This window comes from Meles meles, chromosome 1 (genome assembly GCF_922984935.1).
Source record: "Meles meles chromosome 1, mMelMel3.1 paternal haplotype, whole genome shotgun sequence".
In the NCBI taxonomy this organism is placed as follows: domain Eukaryota; kingdom Metazoa; phylum Chordata; class Mammalia; order Carnivora; family Mustelidae; genus Meles; species Meles meles.
This window is the reverse complement of record NC_060066.1, coordinates 198518375-198537733: the sequence shown is the minus strand read 5'-3', so window position 1 is coordinate 198537733 and position 19359 is coordinate 198518375. Positions and strand designations below refer to the sequence as shown.

General features: G+C 43.0%; 1 protein-coding gene across 2 annotated transcripts; it reads left to right on the top strand.

The window, feature by feature from the left end:
• The first annotated feature begins 11951 nt into the window (after window positions 1–11951).
• Window positions 11952–18357, top strand: LOC123934996 (pre-mRNA-splicing factor SYF2-like). Of its 2 annotated transcripts, XM_045995502.1 has the most exons (7): window positions 11953–12078; window positions 12239–12352; window positions 14956–15081; window positions 16062–16179; window positions 16269–16359; window positions 17033–17131; window positions 17641–18357. In XM_045995502.1, exons 1-7 carry the CDS (start codon window positions 12052–12054, stop codon window positions 17804–17806), a joined length of 741 nt encoding a protein of 246 aa, XP_045851458.1. In that variant the 5' UTR covers window positions 11953–12051; the 3' UTR covers window positions 17807–18357. The 2 variants fall into 2 exon arrangements, with proteins under 2 accessions (XP_045851374.1, XP_045851458.1); XM_045995418.1 differs by having other exon boundaries at window positions 11952–12352.
• Window positions 18358–19359: the final 1002 nt, after the last annotated feature.

Here is a 19359-nt window from a genome sequence, read left to right as displayed (position 1 = left end):
CCTTTTTCAAACAAATAGCTAATGAACTCTGGAACAGGGCAAAAAGACATTTGAACTAGACCAGAAACAGCAAGCGTTTTAGGAACAGTCCTTACTAGAGTCAACAGGGGGGACTGGCGTCTGGCCTGTAACACTGTCAGTGTGGACTTTCCGAAGACAGAGGAATCCATGCATATCAGGGGTAGTTTCATTAGTCAGCAACAGTAAATCATTAGTCCATCGAAGTGTAACCCAGAGCTGTTCAGCCTCGGAGTACCAATTGACAATTTCGTTTTCTTTTATTCAAGTCATGTAATTGACCCCCTTCCCTTTTCTCATAAAAGCCCCTCGTTTTCCCTACACTTGATTCCCCACACATTTTTCTGGTTGCTGCTGTAATCTATGCTGCCCAAATCGCAACTCCGAGACCCCAAATAAAGGCCTTTGTTCTTTTTCAGTTTTGCCTTCTTTTCTCAGTTAATACGGCATCAGAAGCAACACACCTCTCTGACTCCCGAGGCACGATGGATTTTGAGCAGGGTAACTTCCTAAGCATTTTGTGCTCTAACCTCTCCCCAGTCCACTCCAGGTTCTGGTGGTAAATCCTCTTGGTTCCCAATATCCCTTTTTTTGGTTAAGGTTCAGGCCTAATTTCTTTGGGTGTCTTTCTGGTGCCAGTTTCTATCCATGTGATTTACAGAGAGAGATGCTTTTCTCTCTGGTGACTGATTACGAAGTGGAGTGTTTGGTTTCAAAAATTGCTGCTGGAGAGCTGTCCCCATCTGGAAGCCCAGCTGTATTTATGTTCAAATATTATGGGTCCATTCCTTAAAAGTTTCAGTGTTGTTGGACCAATGGGACTGAAAATGACTTGTCCTTACTATGGCCACTTTGGGGATTGTTTGAGATTCCAAAATTAGTTTATTTGCATGCACAATTGGAAAATGAAAAAGAAAACCAAGCAACCAGGGGCGGGAAGTATATTTAAATTGGTCTTTGGAGCGTCCCAGAAATTAAATAATTCTAAACTTGCTTTCTTATAAGAAAATAAACTTTCTAACACTAACTGTAACTGCTCTCAGAGAGTAAACTACGAAAGTTTTTCTACAGTCTTCTGAGCTAACTGCTGCAACTACCACTCCTCTTCCACCTTTTCCCTCTGCTCTCCACCAATAAAATCCCAGTCGAGGTGAACTTCCATTCTATAATGACAACCCAGAGGATCCTCTAGGTTCTCCAGTCATCCAGACTCCTTCTAAAGTTAAACCTAATGAAAGAGGCTCCAGGACTTCATCAGTAACTTAAACTCCTTGGATGAAGGCAGAATTACAAGCCATTATCAAGGACTTTCCCAATGCCCTTGAAAACCCTCTAGGATTTGCTAAGGAATTCAATTTAGTTATTCAGATCTGCAAACCTGGTTATTCTGACCTTTACTGACTTATCCATATGCTTGTGAGTGAGGGTCATGCAAGGGAATGGATGGGGAAAATAGTCTGGACACAGCATTTTGATGATTTCTCTAAGCAAAAGGCTACGGGGTGGGGGGGGGGGGAACGCTTTTAAGCTAGCTGAAGAATCACATAAAACTGTTCTGGTGGTTTTTCCAAAGACCACAAATCAAAGAAAAATTCAACAATGTACTCCACAGCCAGATGAACCTGGTTTTGATTATTAGATAGATTGGGCAAAACTTTTTAACAATACTCTGGTATTGACAAAATGAAACGTCTTTTTTCCTTAATAGTCATTTTTGCTTAACTTCACCTTGCTAACAGTTTAAAAGGTGAACTTGGGGGGCGCCTGGATGGCTCAGTGGGTTAAAGCCTTTGCCTTCGGCTCAGGTCATAATCCCAGGGTCCTGGGATCCAGCCCCGAATCAGGCTCTCTGCTCAGCAGGGAGCCTGCTTCCTCCTCTCTCTCTGCCTGCCTCTCTGCCTAATTGTGATTTCTCTCTGTCAAATAAATAAAATATTAAAAAAAAAAAAAAAAGGTGAACTTGTTCCCTTTGGTAAATGAAAGCAACTCAGCTGGACCACTATGGAGCCTCACGGTCTGGTTAATTTGGCTAATCGGTTATCTCACACCACAGAATGAGCAACAAAAAAGAAAGGATTCCAAGCCCAAGCTACCCAGATCATGCATCTCCAATTCCATTACAATTAACAACCCCTGGAAATCCCCCAAAATCTTCAGGGTCTTTTTCCTGTCAAAGGTGTTTGCAATTACTCAGAAGAACCTGGCCATGGGAAGAAGTCTTGCTGCCAACAAGACAAATCCAGCTTCAAGAGTCTCAGAACGCTTTCCCCCCCCTCTAAGGACACCAGCAGCTGGGGAAGATTGCTCATAGGACAAAACAGGGCAGCTCTGAGGCTGGGAGGTCCGGGTCTTCCCATGACCTCAAACTGACACCATAGGGGAAATAAATCTTGTTACTGGGAATGAGGCACAGGAGATCTTATAGACACGGGAGCAACACTGTCAATTTTCAACCCCACCATCCCTCTGCCTCCCTTCGTCAGAGTACAGAAATGGTACAAATGGTGGGCTTGACTAATATCCCATGACAGTTTTTAAATCCCTGCCTATCCTTTTTTCAGCTGGGGCCTTTACAAGGCACTCATCCATTCCTTCGGATCCCTACAATTGCTGTTCACCTGTTAGGCTGGGATTTTCTGGAGATTTATCAGGCATACCTTTCCTTCTCTCAAAATGGGTAAAAAAAAAAATTTGTAATGCTCTAAAAATAAATAAATAGAAAGGGAGTGCCTGGCTGGCTCAGTCAATAAGAGCATCTGACTCTGGATCTCAGGGTCATGAGTTCGAGCCCCACTTTAGGTGTACTGATTACTTTAAAAAGGCAGGGGGAATATTTTTGCAAATAGCAGAATAGCACACAGAAAAGTCTATACAAAAGAAGCCTACATCAGGGGCGCCTGGGTGGCTCAGTGGGTTAAAGCCTCTGCCTTCAGCTCAGGTCATGATCCCAGGGTCCTGGGATCGAGGGTCCTGGGATCGAGCCCCACATCAGGCTCTCTGCTCAGCAGGGAGCCTGCTTCCCTTCCTCTCTCTGCCTGCCTCTCTGCCTACCTGTGATCTCTGTCTGTCAAATAAATAAATAAATAATCTTAAAAAAAAAAAAAAGAAAAAGAAGAAGAAGAAGCCTACATCAATACTCTTCTTTCCTATAATTCAAAACCTACAGCACCCCCTCCTGGACACTGTCCCTGACACTCTTCTGTTCAAAAGTCCTAGAGACATCAGACGTAGACACTCTGCCCCTCCTATCTAAATGGTCAGATTGATATTAAACCACTCCCTAATATATAACAATACTCTCTAAATCCTGAAGCCACTGAAGGGATTAAACCTGTAATCGAGGTGTGTGTGTGTGTGTGTGTGTGTGTGTGTGTATGTATTGATTATTCCATGTACTAGTCCTTATAAAATGCCAATTTTTCCCATCTGAAAATCTCATGGCAGAGGATGGAGGTTTGTGCAGGTCCTTAGAGCAGTCAGTAATGTTGCCGTTCCACAACATCCACGCGTGCCTAATCCTCACACCTTACTTTCTGCTGTTCCTCCAGACAGCTAATCTACACAGGAGTAGATTCATGTAGTGCCCTCTTCGGTATCCCTGTGGACTCAGACCATTTTTATTTCCCATCACCTAGGAAGGAAAATAATATACCTAGACAGTTATATCTCAAGGTCACACGGAGAGCCCTACTTATGTACCCCAACTCTTTAAAGCAGACATAGCTGATGTAACCTCCCTTCAAAATTCTATTTATTACAATATGTGGGCCACTATCTTCCTTGCTCCCCTTCATAAAGAGCTTGTTCAATTGACAGTATCCAACTGTTAAAACAGTTAACTGGAAAATGCAAAAGAGAAATCATAATTGAAAATGCCCTAAGTCAGGGGATGGGGGAGAAAAAAATAAATTAAAAAACATAAAATATCCCAAGTTAAATATTTGGGATATGTCATTAGTGACCAAGGATTTCTCTCCAATCCTGAAAGAATAAGAAGCATTGGCTCCGTTCCCCTTCCTCAAACCAAACAACAGTTGTGGGGATTCCTGAGACCAGCTGGATATTGCCGAAACTGAATTCTTAATTTCTCTGCTAACCTTAAATTCCTTACTTAAGGCACTGTAAGCAGAGCCCTTCCATTGGACTAAATGAAACCAACAGGCTTTTGAGAAGGTAAAACACCTTGCTCAGTCCATGCTCTGGGGCACCCCAAATTGTCAACTGCCCTTCTTCCTCTTTGTTCACGATCACAAAGCTAATGACAGAGACATGGAGACAGACCAGCACAGGTCTCCAGGGTACTCCAGGACCCAGCGGCTGAAGGACTGCTACCCTGCGTGAGAACTCTAACAGCCACTGCTGTTTTGTCAGAAGACACGGAAGAAGCCATCATGAATTTCCCTAGATCATTTAAGTTTCATGTTTGGTGAAAGCTCTCATCCGCTAGCAAATGAACGTCCTCTGACATTCTCCTGCTGTCACTTTCAAACATCTCTATCATGAAGTGTCACTCTTTAAACCCCGCTACTTTTTTTTTTTAATTTTATTTTTAAGTAATCTCTATACCCAGTGTGGGGCTCAGACTCACAAGAGATCTTGATCTGGGGGTTGTGAGTCCGAGCCCCACGTTCCACTGACAGGAGCCCCAGCCGGGCATTCCTAAACCCTGCAATTTTTTTTGCCTCTTGCCCCCGATGAGATTCCTCATGACTATATTACTACAACTGATCCACTGCTGACTCGTGGACTAGGTCTTCAAGAAAGCCCTATCATAAAGGCTGAATAATTGGGTTCATTGGTAATTCTTATTTAAGGGATAAAATGGGGAAGTATCAGCAGGATACGCTGTAACCAGCTACAGAGATAATTAAGGCTAATCCCCTACCTAGGCCCCTACAGCTCTGTATGTTGAACTGTATTCATTTCTCTTATGTAGTTGACACACAATGTTACATTAGTTTCAGGTGCACGACATACTGATTCAACAAGTACATAGGTTTTGCTGTGCTCACCAGAAATGTATCTACCATCTGTGACCACAAAACCCTATTACAGGACTACTGACTACATTTATTCCCTATCCTGTACCTTTCATCTCCGTGATTCATTCATTCCATAACTGGAAACCTCAACAGGCTGAACTTTGGGCCTGAACTAGAGTTTGCATTCCGGCAAGAGACAAATGTCTGATAGGATATACTGAGAGCAGGCATGCCTTTGTGTCACACGTGGTTTTGGTATGCTTTCAGAACAACAATGATTTTTAACCTCCTCTGGCCAAAAGATTAAAAATAGCTTTTATGTGTTAGAACTATTAGATTCTATTCTATTACCAAAGTCATTCGCTGTAATTAAAAGTCCTGGCCACTTTGCAACAAACACGGAGAAAACCAAAGGAAACCATATATCACACCCACAGCAAGAGCTGTGGCTTTACAAAGCTGGTCTACCCTCAAAGGAATGTTCACTTCAACCACTATTGGTGATTGAAAACAAATAATCAAGGACACTCAAAAGAATGCCACCTCTAAGGAAAACAAAAGACAGTCAAATCAAATTGCAAATTTGGCTCGTTCTATCTTTGGTCTGGGTCGGATGGACTGCCTGTCCTCCCTGATTATGCAAGGAAACTACTCCAAAATTCATTCATGAAATGACCCACTGGAGCACAGAAAAAAATGATAAATTGAGGAAAACAAGACTTTTTGGAACCCTTCCCACAGAACTGCATCTGAAATCTATCAGCATTGTCCAATCTATCCAAAACATAATTCTGGGAAACCTAGTCACAGTCCTGTGGGGCATTTCCCACTGCCTTCAGGACGCTTTGAGGTATGCCAATCGGATTTTATCCAGCTGCCTGCCACCTTCTCAGGGAAGCAAATATGGGTTGGTAATGATTTGTATGTACGCCCATTGGGTAGAAGCCTTCCCTTGTCACAGAGCCATTGTATCAGCAATAGCCAAGTTATTGTTAGGAAACATCACTCCCAATGAGAGAATCCCATATGAATGGCACAGCAATCGGCAGACCCATTAGTGGGCAAATAATTAAGACAATTTTGATATTTGGTCTATTTTACATTTTCTTAAGATTTTATTTATTTGACAGAGAGAGACACAGTGAGAGAGGGAACACAAGCATGGGGAATAGGAGAGGGAGAAGCAGGCCTCCTGCCAAGCAGGGAGCCTGATGCAGGATTCAGTCCCAGGACCCGGGGATCATGACCTGAACCGAAGGCAGATGCTTAATGACTGAGCCACCCAGGCACCCCTATTTTACATTTTCATTAGTAATCAGGATTGGCAGAAAAGAGAGATGGCAAAATTAAAACCCAACTAGCTAAGTTTAGAGAATGCTTCAACTTACCCTGGCCTAAGGAACTGCCAATTACATTGTTAAATTTAAGGTCCATACCTTTCAAAAAACAAAGTATTGTCCTTCAAGGTAGTAACTGGGAGACCTATGAGATTAAGTTCAGGAATTCATGAGCCTTTATTAATTAAAGGATAAATGCTTGAGTAAAGGCTTTAAGAGGCCTTAAAGAAAACGCGTGCCTTGGTAGAAAAGTTCTTCCACAGAGCATGCCCAGGAGACAGACATCCTACAGCACTGCCTTCAATCTGGAGATTCTCTCCACTGGAAAAGACATCTCCACAAGAATGCTTTGTAGCCTCAATGGAAAAGAGCCTACCAGGTTACTTTGAACAAATCCTTGTGCAGTTAAACTCAAAGGTGTTTTTTCTTGGGTTCATGGTTCTCATCTAAGGAAAGCTCTAATATGGAGTGGGCCACCCATCTCTATCAGAGAATTAAAACTTATGACATCCCAAAAGCAGATGACATCTGAGTAGAGAGCTACCCCAAGACTCTGGACCAGACCTGTATATTACAACTTCAAAAAATTTTTTTCATCATACTTTATACTCTCTTCTTCCTCTTATCCTATGATTATTATACCAGCTGTACTATCCAAAGTTTTATTCACACATGTGACCCTGATCCTTGCATTTCTGATTATAGAAATACTTGTCTAAAGTGGGGAGTTTTATGTATACTTAGGAGCCAAAATATATTTATTTATTTAAGGAAACTTGAAGCCTATATGAACAGTTTATAGGATGATTAAGCCAGTTGAAATATTTGCGATATTGCTCCTTCCAATTGGAATTCTCATGACTTTTGATCCTTGACATAAGGTCAGGCTTCTCTCCTGGTGATAAAAATCCCCTCTTTCTTAAACTCCAGTTCTTTAGAACCGATTGAGGTTATCGACAGATACAACCTTAGGTCATTTTGCCTCACATTTGTTCCAAAAGCCCTAGAAGCTCTTATGTTAATTTTCCCAATAGAGATGTGAAATAAATCCAGAGAATATTCACAGCCCAAGTACAATCATATAATTTTTAGAAATCATTTGGTTAGGTGTCTCTTTATCTTATGGTGTCCAGTCATGGGATGGACAACTGATGGAAATGTCTTTCTGCAGTAGGCCCACTCATTTGCCCAAAACAAAAATCAATCCAACTGCTGCATATGTGGACAGCTTCCTCTCTCTAGCTTGTTAGAATTACCATGGTGGATATTACCACTTTCTGGGGACTGGAAGGCCCTAAAGCAACCCATTAAGGAAAAACATGTTGAGACTGGTATCCTTAGTACATCTGACTTTAGTAAACCTGATCCAGAAGACTGGTCTATAGCACAGTATTAATGACACAGGACATAAGTATCCTTTTTCTGTTAACCGAACTATGCAGGCAGCCCACCAACTTGTCAACCAAAAGAATCCTAAAAATATGACTGTCAGAACCATGGGTGGCTATACCCAGATTTGGGATGGATTTATGTGGCTTACCCCAGGATATGGACATTGGAACACCCAGGGACCCCTAAGTTGGGAACAACAACAAAATCACTCTAAGCAGAACCAACCCAATTACACCCAACATGTGGATAGATATCTGGAACTTTGTGAGCATTCTGTTATACTGAAGGAAAGTGACTGGTCTGGCACCAATAGGTCACACTGTCCAGGTGTTTACTGAGCAGCCCTGAATGGAGCTCATTGGTTATGTGGCATGGATCTTAGGCCATGATTTCCACCTGGATGACTAGATCATCGCACCCTGGCTTTCCCTGAGCATGAAGGAGATTCCATCCCACTGTCTTTGTTCCCTCTGTTGGCCGAGATGTTATGATGTATACAGAGACTTTACCAAATGTACCTAACAAGCTTTAAATGACAGCCAAAAAAGAATATTGTGCGTTCTCACCCAGTGAATCTATCCTATCTTTACTAAATCATACGAGAAAACAAAGAGATGTCCTAAGCAATCCTTATATATAATTCATATGCCTGTGCAATTGTACCTGTAGGATAAACCCCAACAGCGTAATAGCTGAGTCCAAGAGCAAACATCTTTGTAATTTTTAAATAAATATTGCCAAATTGCCCTTCCTGAGGATTGTACCAATGTTCAGTCCTACACGACCTCTCCATGTGGCTTGGACCTCCTCAAAGAATGGTAACTGGGTTCAAAAAACAAGCATCTCGGGGTGCCTGGGTGGCTCAGTGGGTTAAAGCCTCTGCCTTCAGCTCAGATCATGATCCCAGGGTCCTGGGATCGAGCCCTACATCAGGCTCTCTGCTCCGCAGGGAGCCTGCTTCCTCCTCTCTCTCTCTGCCTGCCTCTCTGCCTACTTGTGATCTCTGTCTGTCAAATAAATAAATGAAATCTTTAAAAAAAACACACACACACACACAGGGGCGCCTGGGTGGCTCAGTAGGTTAAGCCTCTGCCTTCAGCTCGGGTCATGCTCTCACGGTCCTGGGATCGAGCCCCACATTGGGCTCTCTGCTTGGCAGGGAGCCTGCTTCCTCCTCTCTCTGCCTGCCTCTTTGCCTACTTGTGATCTCTCTCTCTCTATGTCAAATAAATAAATAAAATCTTAAAAAAAAAAAACACACACAAACTTATTTTTTTTTAAAAAGCATCTCAAAACAACCAGATGGCATCTGTTTCCGCTTTTATGACTTAGCCTCAGAAGTCATGTACCTGGTAGGCTCAGTGGGTTAAAGCCTCTGCCTTCAGCTCAGGTCATGATCCCAGGGTCCTGGGATCGAGCCCTACATCGGGCTTTCTGCTCAGCAGAGAGCCTGCTTCCCCCTCTCTCTGCCTGCCTCTCTGTCCAGTTGTGGTCTCTGTCTGTCAAATAAATAAATAAAATATTTTAAAAATAAAATAAAATCATTTAAAAAAAAAGAAGAAGTCATGTACTGTCACTTCCTCCGCAGTCACATATTCAAGGATTAGGGATATAGATCTTACCTCTCCTTGGGAGGTGTGTCAATGTCACATTGTAATAATAGCAGATAGGGGCTTCTGAGTGGTTCAGTGGGTTAAAGCCTCGTCTTCGGCTCAGGTCATGATCCCAGGGTCCTAGGATCGAGCCCTGCATTGGCCTCTCTGCTCAGAAGGGAGTCAGCTTCCCTCTCTCTGCCTGCCTCTCTGCCTACTTGTGATCTCTGTCTAATAAATAAATTTTTAAAGATTTTATTTTATTTATTTGACAGAGAGAGAGAGATCACAAGTAGGCAGAGAGGCAGGCAGAGAGAGAGGAGGAAGCAGGCTCCCTGCGGAGCAGAGAGCCCGAAGCGGGGCTCGATCCCAGGACCCTGAGATCATGACCTGAGCCGAAGGCAGCGGCTTAATCCACTGAGCCACCCAGGTGCCCCAAAATAAATTTTTAAAATCTTAAAAAAAAAAAAAAAAGAATAGCACATAGGATAAAAGATCTTCAATCATCTTGGAAAATTCAATCGGCCACGCAGTTTGTTCTATTTTTTGTTACTAAATCTATATAAGTATTACTTGAACAAAGAGCTCTTTTTTTTTTAATTTTTAATTTATTTATTTGACAGACAGAGATCACAAGTAGGCGGAGAGGCAGGCAGAGAGAGAGGAGGAAGCAGGCTTCCCGCTGAGCAGAGAGCCCGATGCGGGGCTCGATCCCAGGACCCTGAGACCATGACCTGAGCCGAAGGCAGAGGTTTTAACCCACTGAGCTACCCAGGCGCCCCACAAAGAGCTCTTTTAAGACTTCAAAAAATTATGAAATTGTTACCATGTCCCACGAAAAGAACTGTACTGGATATTTTGTTTGCTCCTTTGGAGCCACCTTCCACCAGTGTCCACTCTGTTCTGCACTCACCAGTGCGGGTCTGTATGGTCTGCATCAATAACCTCTCTTGTTTATTGCTCTCTTCTCATTGGATCCTTCCAATGAGTGGCACCTACGGAAGAAAAGAATGAGGTCAGGATATTTATTCCATGCCTGAATTATGGGCTGGTTTCTTTAGTCACAGCTTCTATCTGAACATCCTCTCATACTTCTCCTTCCCTTACCTCTTTAGGATTAGGGATAGCAATGGCTTCCCCCTGCTCCTAGTCCTGGAATGCTTCACTTTCTTTTTCTGGTTTCTCTTAATCCACTCTACAACTGTGTAAACAGTCCCTTCATTAAACTCTCCTTAATTATTTGGTTTCAGCTTACAGGGCTCTGACAAAATATTTTGTAAAACCTATAATTCTGATGGGATCTTGCTGAAAATAATTTTGTCACTGACATTTCTGTATTCCTAAAGAATATAAATACATGTAAGATTCCTCCATCAATTCATCCATGATACAGAAAAAATAAAGGCTTAGATTTGCTGCTTTAGTGGTTAAGAAATTTGTCTCCAGGGGCGCCTGGGTGGCTCAGTGGATTAAGCCGCTGCCTTCGGCTCAGGTCATGATCTCAGGGTCTTGGGATCGAGCCCCGCATCGGGTTCTCTGCTCCGCGGCGAGCCTGCTTCCTCCTCTCTCTCTGTCTGCCTCTCTACCTACTTGTGATCTCTCTCTCTGTCAAATAAATAAATAAAATCTTTAAAAAAAAATAAAAAAAAGAAAGAAATTTGTCTCCTTTAAATTAATGGCATTAAACAAGCAATTCCACATTTATTTAATTACACTTATGTAAATGCAACAAAGAAGAAAGTATGACGAGCTATAACAGGGGAAACTGACTCTTCAGTGGGTGGAGATGAAGGCTTCCCTGAAGAAAGACATTTAAGACCTCAGGCAGGAAAGGTGCACATCTAACGACAACTGGCAAAAGTCAGCAATTACTCATTTGCCATGGGCCAGGTACTACTCACAGGTACTTCACCTATATTATCTAATTTGTCCTCAAACTACTCTGTGACATGGGTATTGCTTTATTATTTCTTTTTCATAAATGATGAACCAGAGAATACACTAATTAGTAAATAAATAAGAACAGGTCATTACTGAATGAGTAGGCAGACAGATGAAGAATGCTGTTCTGTGCAGAATTTTCCGAAGAAAGTCAAAGCCTCAAATTAATCCAAGAAATCTTTCTGCATCACGAAGACGCTCGAAATCCCAAATAATCTCCAACCAGTTTATTCCTTCATCCATTCAACAGTATGAAATTAGTTCATACCCTGCACCAGGGATCGTTCGGGCCACAAAGCATCAGCTGTTCTCTTGGAGCTCACGCTGTGCTGAGCAGGGCGACCATAAACTGGAGGCAGGATTAAAACAGGACGACGTGGTGGTAACTGTGAATCTACTTTGTATTTGGTATTCAGAAACCTGAACTCCAAGGTCGGTTAGTTGATGGGCACAACCTGTGCTTTGGATTGCTTTCTCCCACATCTGGTGGTTTACTCCCTTTTCCCCCTCATCCTCTTCTCTACCGTCCCAATGGCGCAGACGCCAGGTCCCTACGGTTTTACCGCGCCGCCCAGGTGTCGCTACTCAATGCCCCTCACTAGCCTGGGCCAATCGGATGCCGCCCAGGGCTGCGGTGGGCGGGGATTGGTTCCTCGTCTCCAGGGAGAAGCAGAAAGGGGCGGGGCTTTCCCCTGAAACCTGTAGCTGCAGGCAGCCGGAAGTGAGCGGGAGAGTCGGAAAAGTTATTTGTTGCGGCCGGAAGTCTGAGGGATAAAGCGCTGCTGGGTGATGGCCGCTGAAGACGAGGTTGGGGAGGTGGGTGGCGGGCTTTGCGGATAAGGGCGTCTGCGGCTAGACGTTTGGCCTACACTTACAGGCGATGCCGGGGAGGGAGGCGCACGAACCGTGGGATCCGGCGGCAGTGAGGGGAATCGGCCCGGGCCGCCCCGCCTCTAGCCCGTCCTCTCCGCGGCAGGTGCCGGTGGACAGCGCGGAGCAGGGGGAGCGGCCCCTGGCAGGGGCCGCGGAGCTGGCCGCCCAGAAGCGTGAACAGAGGCTGCGCAAGTTCCGGGAGCTGCACCTGAAGCGGGTGAGTAGCCCCCGACGCATCCAAGACCGGTCACCTGGGCGGCCCGCGAGTGTTGGTGGAGGGAAGAGAAAGTGACACCGACGCGCCTGACAGACCCGCGGTGCTGAAGAAGGATCTTTCCCGGTGGTTTCAACCCTGATGGCACATTGGAACCACTCGAGAACTTTTTTTTTTTTTAATTTAAAGATTTTATTAATTTTTTTGGCAGAGATCACAAGTAGGCAGAGAGGCAGGCAGAGAGAGGAGGAAGCAGACTCCCTGCGGAGAAGAGAGCCCCACGCAGGGATCGATCCCACGATCCTGGGATCATGACCTAAGCTGAAGGCAGAGGCTTTAACCCACTGAAGCCACCCAGGCGCCCCCCCACTCCAGAACTTTTTAAAAATGCTCATGCTTAGGTCTCACTTCTAGAATGTCTCACTTAATCCGTTTCTGGACCCCAGACACTGGTTTTGTCTGTTGTCACACAGCAGGTTGGCGGCTCACTCATTCATCCAAACGCCCTCCTCCGCCCTCTCCCCCAAGCTCCTAGTGTGCCACAGCCAACCAGATCGTGTGGATACGGTGGTAGGTATGGTAAGGCTCCTGCCTGCCAGGTTATGGAGGCAGGTCCATAACCAGTAATTACTCCACGAGTTGGTAATTGTGTGTTAAAGGGAGGAACAAAGTGCCTCAGAAGTTCAAAGAAGAAGAAGACCACTAAAGACTAAGGGGACAGCTAAGCTGCTTGAAAGATGAGTAGGATGTTATCAGACAAGTCAAGGAAGTTGGAGGAAGAGGTATCCAAGCAGTAAGGACAAGTGCAAAGGCAGAGTCCTCATTAGGGAGGGAGGCCCTCAAGCAGCGGGAGACAGGATGTGTGTGAGGAGTGTGGTTATCTGTGTTTGCCCAGAAAAACTCAATTTAAAAACTCATCAGACACACACCCTTCATTTGAAATACTGTGTAAAGAGTAGGCTGGATGTTATGTGAAGAAAACAGAATCCAAACATCAAGCTTTTGTAATCTTTAATGGATCACTGGTTCTAGGTGATCAGTTACTGCAAACATCACAAAAAGGGAGAAAATCAGAGATTATGTGTCTCCTGATAGAAGTATATAACACTAGCTTCATATAAGTAGACTTTCTAAATAATACCTGAACTGAATGGAACCACTAGCTCTAATGACCAATTTATAAGAAATACAGGGGTCAACAGAGCCTGTTAAAGGACATCATAGGGAGGCAGCTAGCACTTTGGGAAATGGGACAGTCAACCTGATCATTTTCACAGTCTTCAAAAGCGCAGGGGGTAAAAAAGATGGAGGAGGAGACTACAGATTAAATAAACCTTAAGAGATGTATTGACTAGTCACAATATAGGGACCTTGTCTGAATTCAAACTGTAAAAATAATGAACCCTTGAGACCATCAGGAAAATGTGAACATTATAGGATGAGAATTCATTATTTTGGGAGTGTGATGGTGGTACTGTTAAAAAGAGATCAAAAGGGTGCCAGGCTGGCTCAGTCAGTGGAGCATGCAACTCTTGATCTCTGGGTTGCGATCAAGCCCCACATTGGGTTAGAGATTATTTAAAAATAAAATATTTTTTAAAAAAGAGATATGAAAATATTCATAGATTGGGGGAAAAATAAGCAGAAATGAGGAAATTTTGGTTTTGGCCTAACGCTGCCACTAATTCTGTAATCTAAAAACTTTCTCAATTTCATAAACATTAGATTGGAATCTCCCATCACCTTCACAGCTTATACATGTGACCACCTGCCCACTTGCTCAGTGTTTAAGTTGCTATTTAAATGTAATATTACTATTTAAGATGGGAATTTTTTACATTTTTATGTCTTTAATCTATAGGTTCTCTTTTCATCTTTTCTGTTTCTGTTTTGTTTTTTTTTTATTTTTTTGTGTTTTATTTGTCTTGGGTTTTTGTTTGAGGAGGTTATCTTGTTTCATTTGTTTGGAAAAAAAGACTTGTTTTTCTGTAGCTTCCCACAGTCTGGATTTTGTGGGTTGCATTCTGATGGAGTCTCCTACCCTGTTTGTTTTTAAGAGGAGTGTTAGGAAAGGTGTTTTTAGAAGTGTTAAACCCATTTGTTGATGAGAATTTGTCTTGGACCCAATTTGAATTAAAAGAGACATGAAAATGGAATCACCTTCTCAGTATGTGACTTGGTGTCATTCAGTAGCATCTAAAATCATCTCAAGTCCCTCCCTACAGTGGAACTCACACTGTAGGAAACCCTGTTTCAATCCAATCCTAAAAGACTTGCTTACATCACACAACCAGAGAGTAGTCAAGTCCATATAGCCCTCAGGCCTTCTTACTTCCAAACCGTAGCTCTTTGCACCCTACCAGCCGGTTCCTTGAAAGTAGTAAAAGGATATTTAAAGTTATCGGAATAGGTGTTGACTTCCTCATCTCTCCCTCCATAAATTCCCCCAACACAAATACACATGTAAAATTCTCTAGTGGCTCTCCTCCATTCAGGATAAAATGCAAAGGTTTGCTTTCGATGCCTGCCATACAAGAAGACAGGTAATGTCGATTTAGATTTGTTTCCATACCTGTGCTGACAAACTTTGTGTGTTTTGGTGGTAGAATGAAGCTCGAAAGTTAAACCACCAGGAAGTTGTGGAGGAAGATAAAAGACTTAAGTTACCTGCAAACTGGGAGGCTAAAAAAGCTCGTCTGGAATGGGAGCTGCAGGAAGAAGAAAAGAAAAAAGTAAGTACAAGTCCACCATCCTCACAGTCTGTGGACTGTCGGATTCTCCTGTGTTTCGTCCAGGCAACATATGGCACGGTGGGTGAGCACTCCGGGTCTGGTCTCAGCTGCATCTCAGACAGTCGTGAGAATAAAATGTGTAAAACACTTAGCAGTGCCTGGCACACAGTGGCATAAGCAATGGCTATCAGAGTAAGAGCCTAAGCTACAGTAACAGAAGGTCCAACAGTAAGAAACTATAGGGGCGCCTGGGTGGCTCAGTCGTTAGGCGTCTACCTTCATCTCAGGTCATGATCCCGGGACAAGCCCTACGTCCGGCTCCGCTTAGGACCTGCTTCTCCCTCTCCCTGCTGCTTTCCCTGCTTGTACTGTCTCTGTCAAATAAATAAAATCTTAAAAAAAAAAAAACAACCAAAACTAGAAAGCTCATGAGTCTCCCATGTATTAGCTCCCCTTTAAGCAGCCCGAGTCACCTGGCCTGACTGAACTGCAGGGGAGGCTGGGAAATGGGGAGCCATGAGCTGAAGAAGGAGGGGAGAAAGGATTTTAATGGACACCTAATGTGTCCACCACGGCTGTTTTTGGTGTCAGTGTTACAAAGGTTTTTTTGGTCTTTGTTTTTTAATAAGAAATGAAGCTCTGGTGATTTTTTTTTTTTTTTAAGATTTTATTTATTTGAGAGCAAGAGAGAGAGAACACAAGCAGGGGGAGGGGCAGAGGGAAAGACAGAGTTCCTGATGAACAGGGAACCTGATGTGGGGCTTGATCCCAGGGCTCTGGATCATGACCAGACACCAGAGCCGAGCCACCCAGGTGACCCTAGATGTATTATTTCTTACAGATCACAGAAAATTACAGTTTTCTTTTCAAGCTAATCATCTTAAATGTTTTTGATAAGTCATTAGGCTTCTCTTGATTTTAAAGGGGTTGAAGAATTATATAAGGGAGTAAAACTAATGATTTTTTTCCCCTCTTTTTAGGAATGTGCAGCGAGAGGGGAGGACTATGAGAAAGTGAAGCTGCTGGAGATCAGTGCAGAAGATGCAGAAAGATGGGAGAGGAAGAAGAGGAGGAAAAACCCTGACCTGGGATTCTCAGGTAAAACTGACTTTTACTTTATTAAATGGGCCTCTTAATAATAGGTTAATAATGCCCCAACATCTGAAAAATCTGGATTCTCCTTTCAGATTATGCTGCTGCCCAGTTACGCCAGTATCACCGGCTGACCAAGCAGATCAAACCTAACATGGAAACTTATGAAAGACTGAGAGAAAAACAGTAAGTGATTTAATAGTATATTCTTAGTATGTTACCTGGAAGGACTTGAATTTAAGAGCACTGATTCTGGAGCTTTACTTCCTGGCCTTGGGTTCTGGCTCCACCACTTATCAGATGTGTCACACAATTTTCCTCCGTTCCCACATCTGTATACACGGAGTAACAGGGCTCACCTCACAGGGTGTGGGGAGTATTAAATGAATTCATTCGTACAGTGTACGTACTGTTTGGCACACAGCACTATATGCAGTATCGTCATCATGGTTACAGCTGCTCCTACTCTGTCCCTTACCTGTGGAGGTAACTACTTTGCCCAGGAGCAGTAAGCAGTGCTAAGCTGCACTTGCTCTTTCCCTAAGACCCGTAGTGTGCTTAAGATCACAACTGTTTTGATAGGGAGAGTGTAGCAGAGAGAGCTCTAAATTGTTCAGAGCACACAGTTCAAGCTCTCTCACTGTGCAGCTTGTTAGGTGAGTCCATAAGCCTCTGGTCCTCAGCTGGTTCCTCACGTGGGCACTAGAGTAGGTATTTCTTAAGTACCTTTTTTCAGGTCTGATTTCTCTCTTTGTAATCAAATATGATCCCCAAGGTTTCCACTTTTGACCACTAAACATTGTCCAGTTCTGATGGTATACAATCTTCATGGTGTTATTTACACCTTGCTCTTTCTCAGTGGAGAGGAGTTCTACCCAACATCCAACAGTCTTCTTCATGGAACCCATGTGCCCTCCACAGAGGAAATTGATAGGATGGTCATAGACTTGGAAAAGCAGTAAGTACTATCATGCAGCCTTAAGTTTTAGTACTGATTAGTGCCTCATGACAAAGTTAACTTTGTGGTCTTCACATGTAGCAAGAAACACTTGAATTACTAGTTTGAAGAGTGTCCCATCGCCATCATTTGTACATTTGTGTTTTGAATAAGGTAATTATTAGGCAGAATCAGCAGTATATAAATTCTCTCGAAATACTTTAATATGTCACTGCCCTTGTATTTCAACATAAACTTGTGTTCCCAATCTTAAGACTAGATCATCTGACAGTACTACTAACTTATACATTCAGTTTATAGTTCAGTGAACTTATTTCTTCATAGGATTTTCTCCTGAAGATACTGCTTTCAATCTTAAGACCAAAAAAGAAAGCAGCTTGGAATTCTGTGTATCTGTTTCCATTACTGATTCTACTAGATAGTTATCTAAAACTATTTGGGCATGTTTTATTAAGATCAAAAAAAGAAGGCAATTTTGAATATTGTCAATTTTCCTTTCTTTCTTCCAGAATTGAAAAACGAGACAAGTATAGTCGGAGACGTCCTTATAATGACGATGCAGACATCGACTACATTAATGAAAGGAATGCCAAATTCAACAAGAAGGCAGAAAGATTCTATGGGAAATATACGGCTGAAATTAAGCAGAATTTAGAGAGGGGAACAGCAGTCTAATCTCCTTTGGGAACTCTTTCAACTGCCAAATTCTAACAGTAAACCAGGACTATTACCTTTCCTTTTATAATTTGTTAAGTGTTCTAGGACTATGTATTTTCATGCTTATGTATTTATTATTCACTCATTTCAGAGAAAAAAAGTTATGTATTTTTGTTCAGTGTGTGCACTTAATGTGTGTACCCTACTGGGCTTAAAACGCCTAGCTACAAACATGTCATCATCATCCTTACATTTGTCATGTTTGATTTGACCTAGAGTTGAACTTGGAAGCGTCAGAGATAGAATGCGAAACTGGGACTAATTTTTCTTGTAAGCTATGGTGGGTGGTGAAAGGAAGGGGACAGTGGCTACTGGAAATTCACCCTGGCCCAGCCTCTCCAGAAGTAGTCACAATTAACAGGTGCTAGCCTATCCCATGCTCTAGCCCAGGGCCCAGGTACATTTAGGGGCAAGCACAGGAGGTAAGAACACTCATCCTCTAATGTAAATTTAAATACACTTTTTTTTTTTTTAAAGATTTATTTATTTGACAGATAGAGATTACAAGTAGGCAGAGAGGCAGGCAGAGAGAGAGAGAGGAGGAAGCAGGCTCCCAGCCAAGCAGAGAGCCCGATGCGGGGCTCGATCCCAGGACCCTGGGATCATGACCTGAGCCGAAGGCAGAGGCCTTAACCCGCTGAGCCACCCAGGCGCCCCTAAATACACTATTTTTAAAAGCAAATTTCCCTTGGAAGAAAGTAAATTAAAACATTTGGTCAAAGTATTATTAAAACTTACATAATACAAACTGGTTTTTTTAAAAAACCTAATTGAAATTTTTACCTCATTTCAACTGTAACTGAAAAATGAGGGCATGTAGTTTGAGTAGTAATTATGGGAAATATAGGGCAAAAATCTGAGAGTCAGGAGTATTCCATAAAAGTAAAGGTTATTTGTACCATTTTATATGAAGAGTGGGCCTGGTATCCCTTAAGCTGGGCACACCAGCAGCTCTGATTTAGTGAATGATGGACTGATTAAGATGGTAATGTGCTATCAATGATTCAATGTACTATGAATAAGGAAACTTTTAATGTACATTCACATGCAGAATGAGGTAGATCTATACATACTAACATGAAAAGATGCTCGTACCCAAGCAGTTTGTGTGAGACATTAAAAAAAAATCTACCATGTACTTCATACTATGTATGATTGCCTCTGTGGAATGGAAACAACAGTAATTTTAATTTTACTTCCTTTTAAAAATAATTCAAGGGGGGCGCCTGGGTGGCTCAGCAGGTTGAGGCCTCTGCCTTCGGCTCGGGTCATGATCCCAGGGTCCTGGGATCGAGCCCCGCATCGGGCTCTCTGCTTGGCTGGGAGCCTGCTTCCTCCTCTCTCTCTCTCTGCCTGCCTCTCTGCCTACTTGTAATCTCTGTCAAATAAATAAATCTTTAAAAAATAAATAAATAAATAAAAAATAAAAATAATTCAAGGGCAGGCCCCCCGGGGGGCCCAGTCTCTTAAGCAGCTGCCTTCATCTCAGGTCATGATCCCAGGGACCTGGG

Excerpts from the sequence above, each read along its gene's own strand:
- LOC123934996 (XM_045995418.1), top strand. The coding sequence starts at position 12,143 with ATGCCGGGGAGGGAGGCGCACGAACCGTGGGATCCGGCGGCAGTGAGG. Across the intron at positions 12,353-14,955 it reads GGGAGCTGCACCTGAAGCGG|AATGAAGCTCGAAAGTTAAA; the intron begins GTGAGTAGCCCC and ends TTTTGGTGGTAG. Across the intron at positions 16,180-16,268 it reads CCCTGACCTGGGATTCTCAG|ATTATGCTGCTGCCCAGTTA; the intron begins GTAAAACTGACT and ends TTCTCCTTTCAG.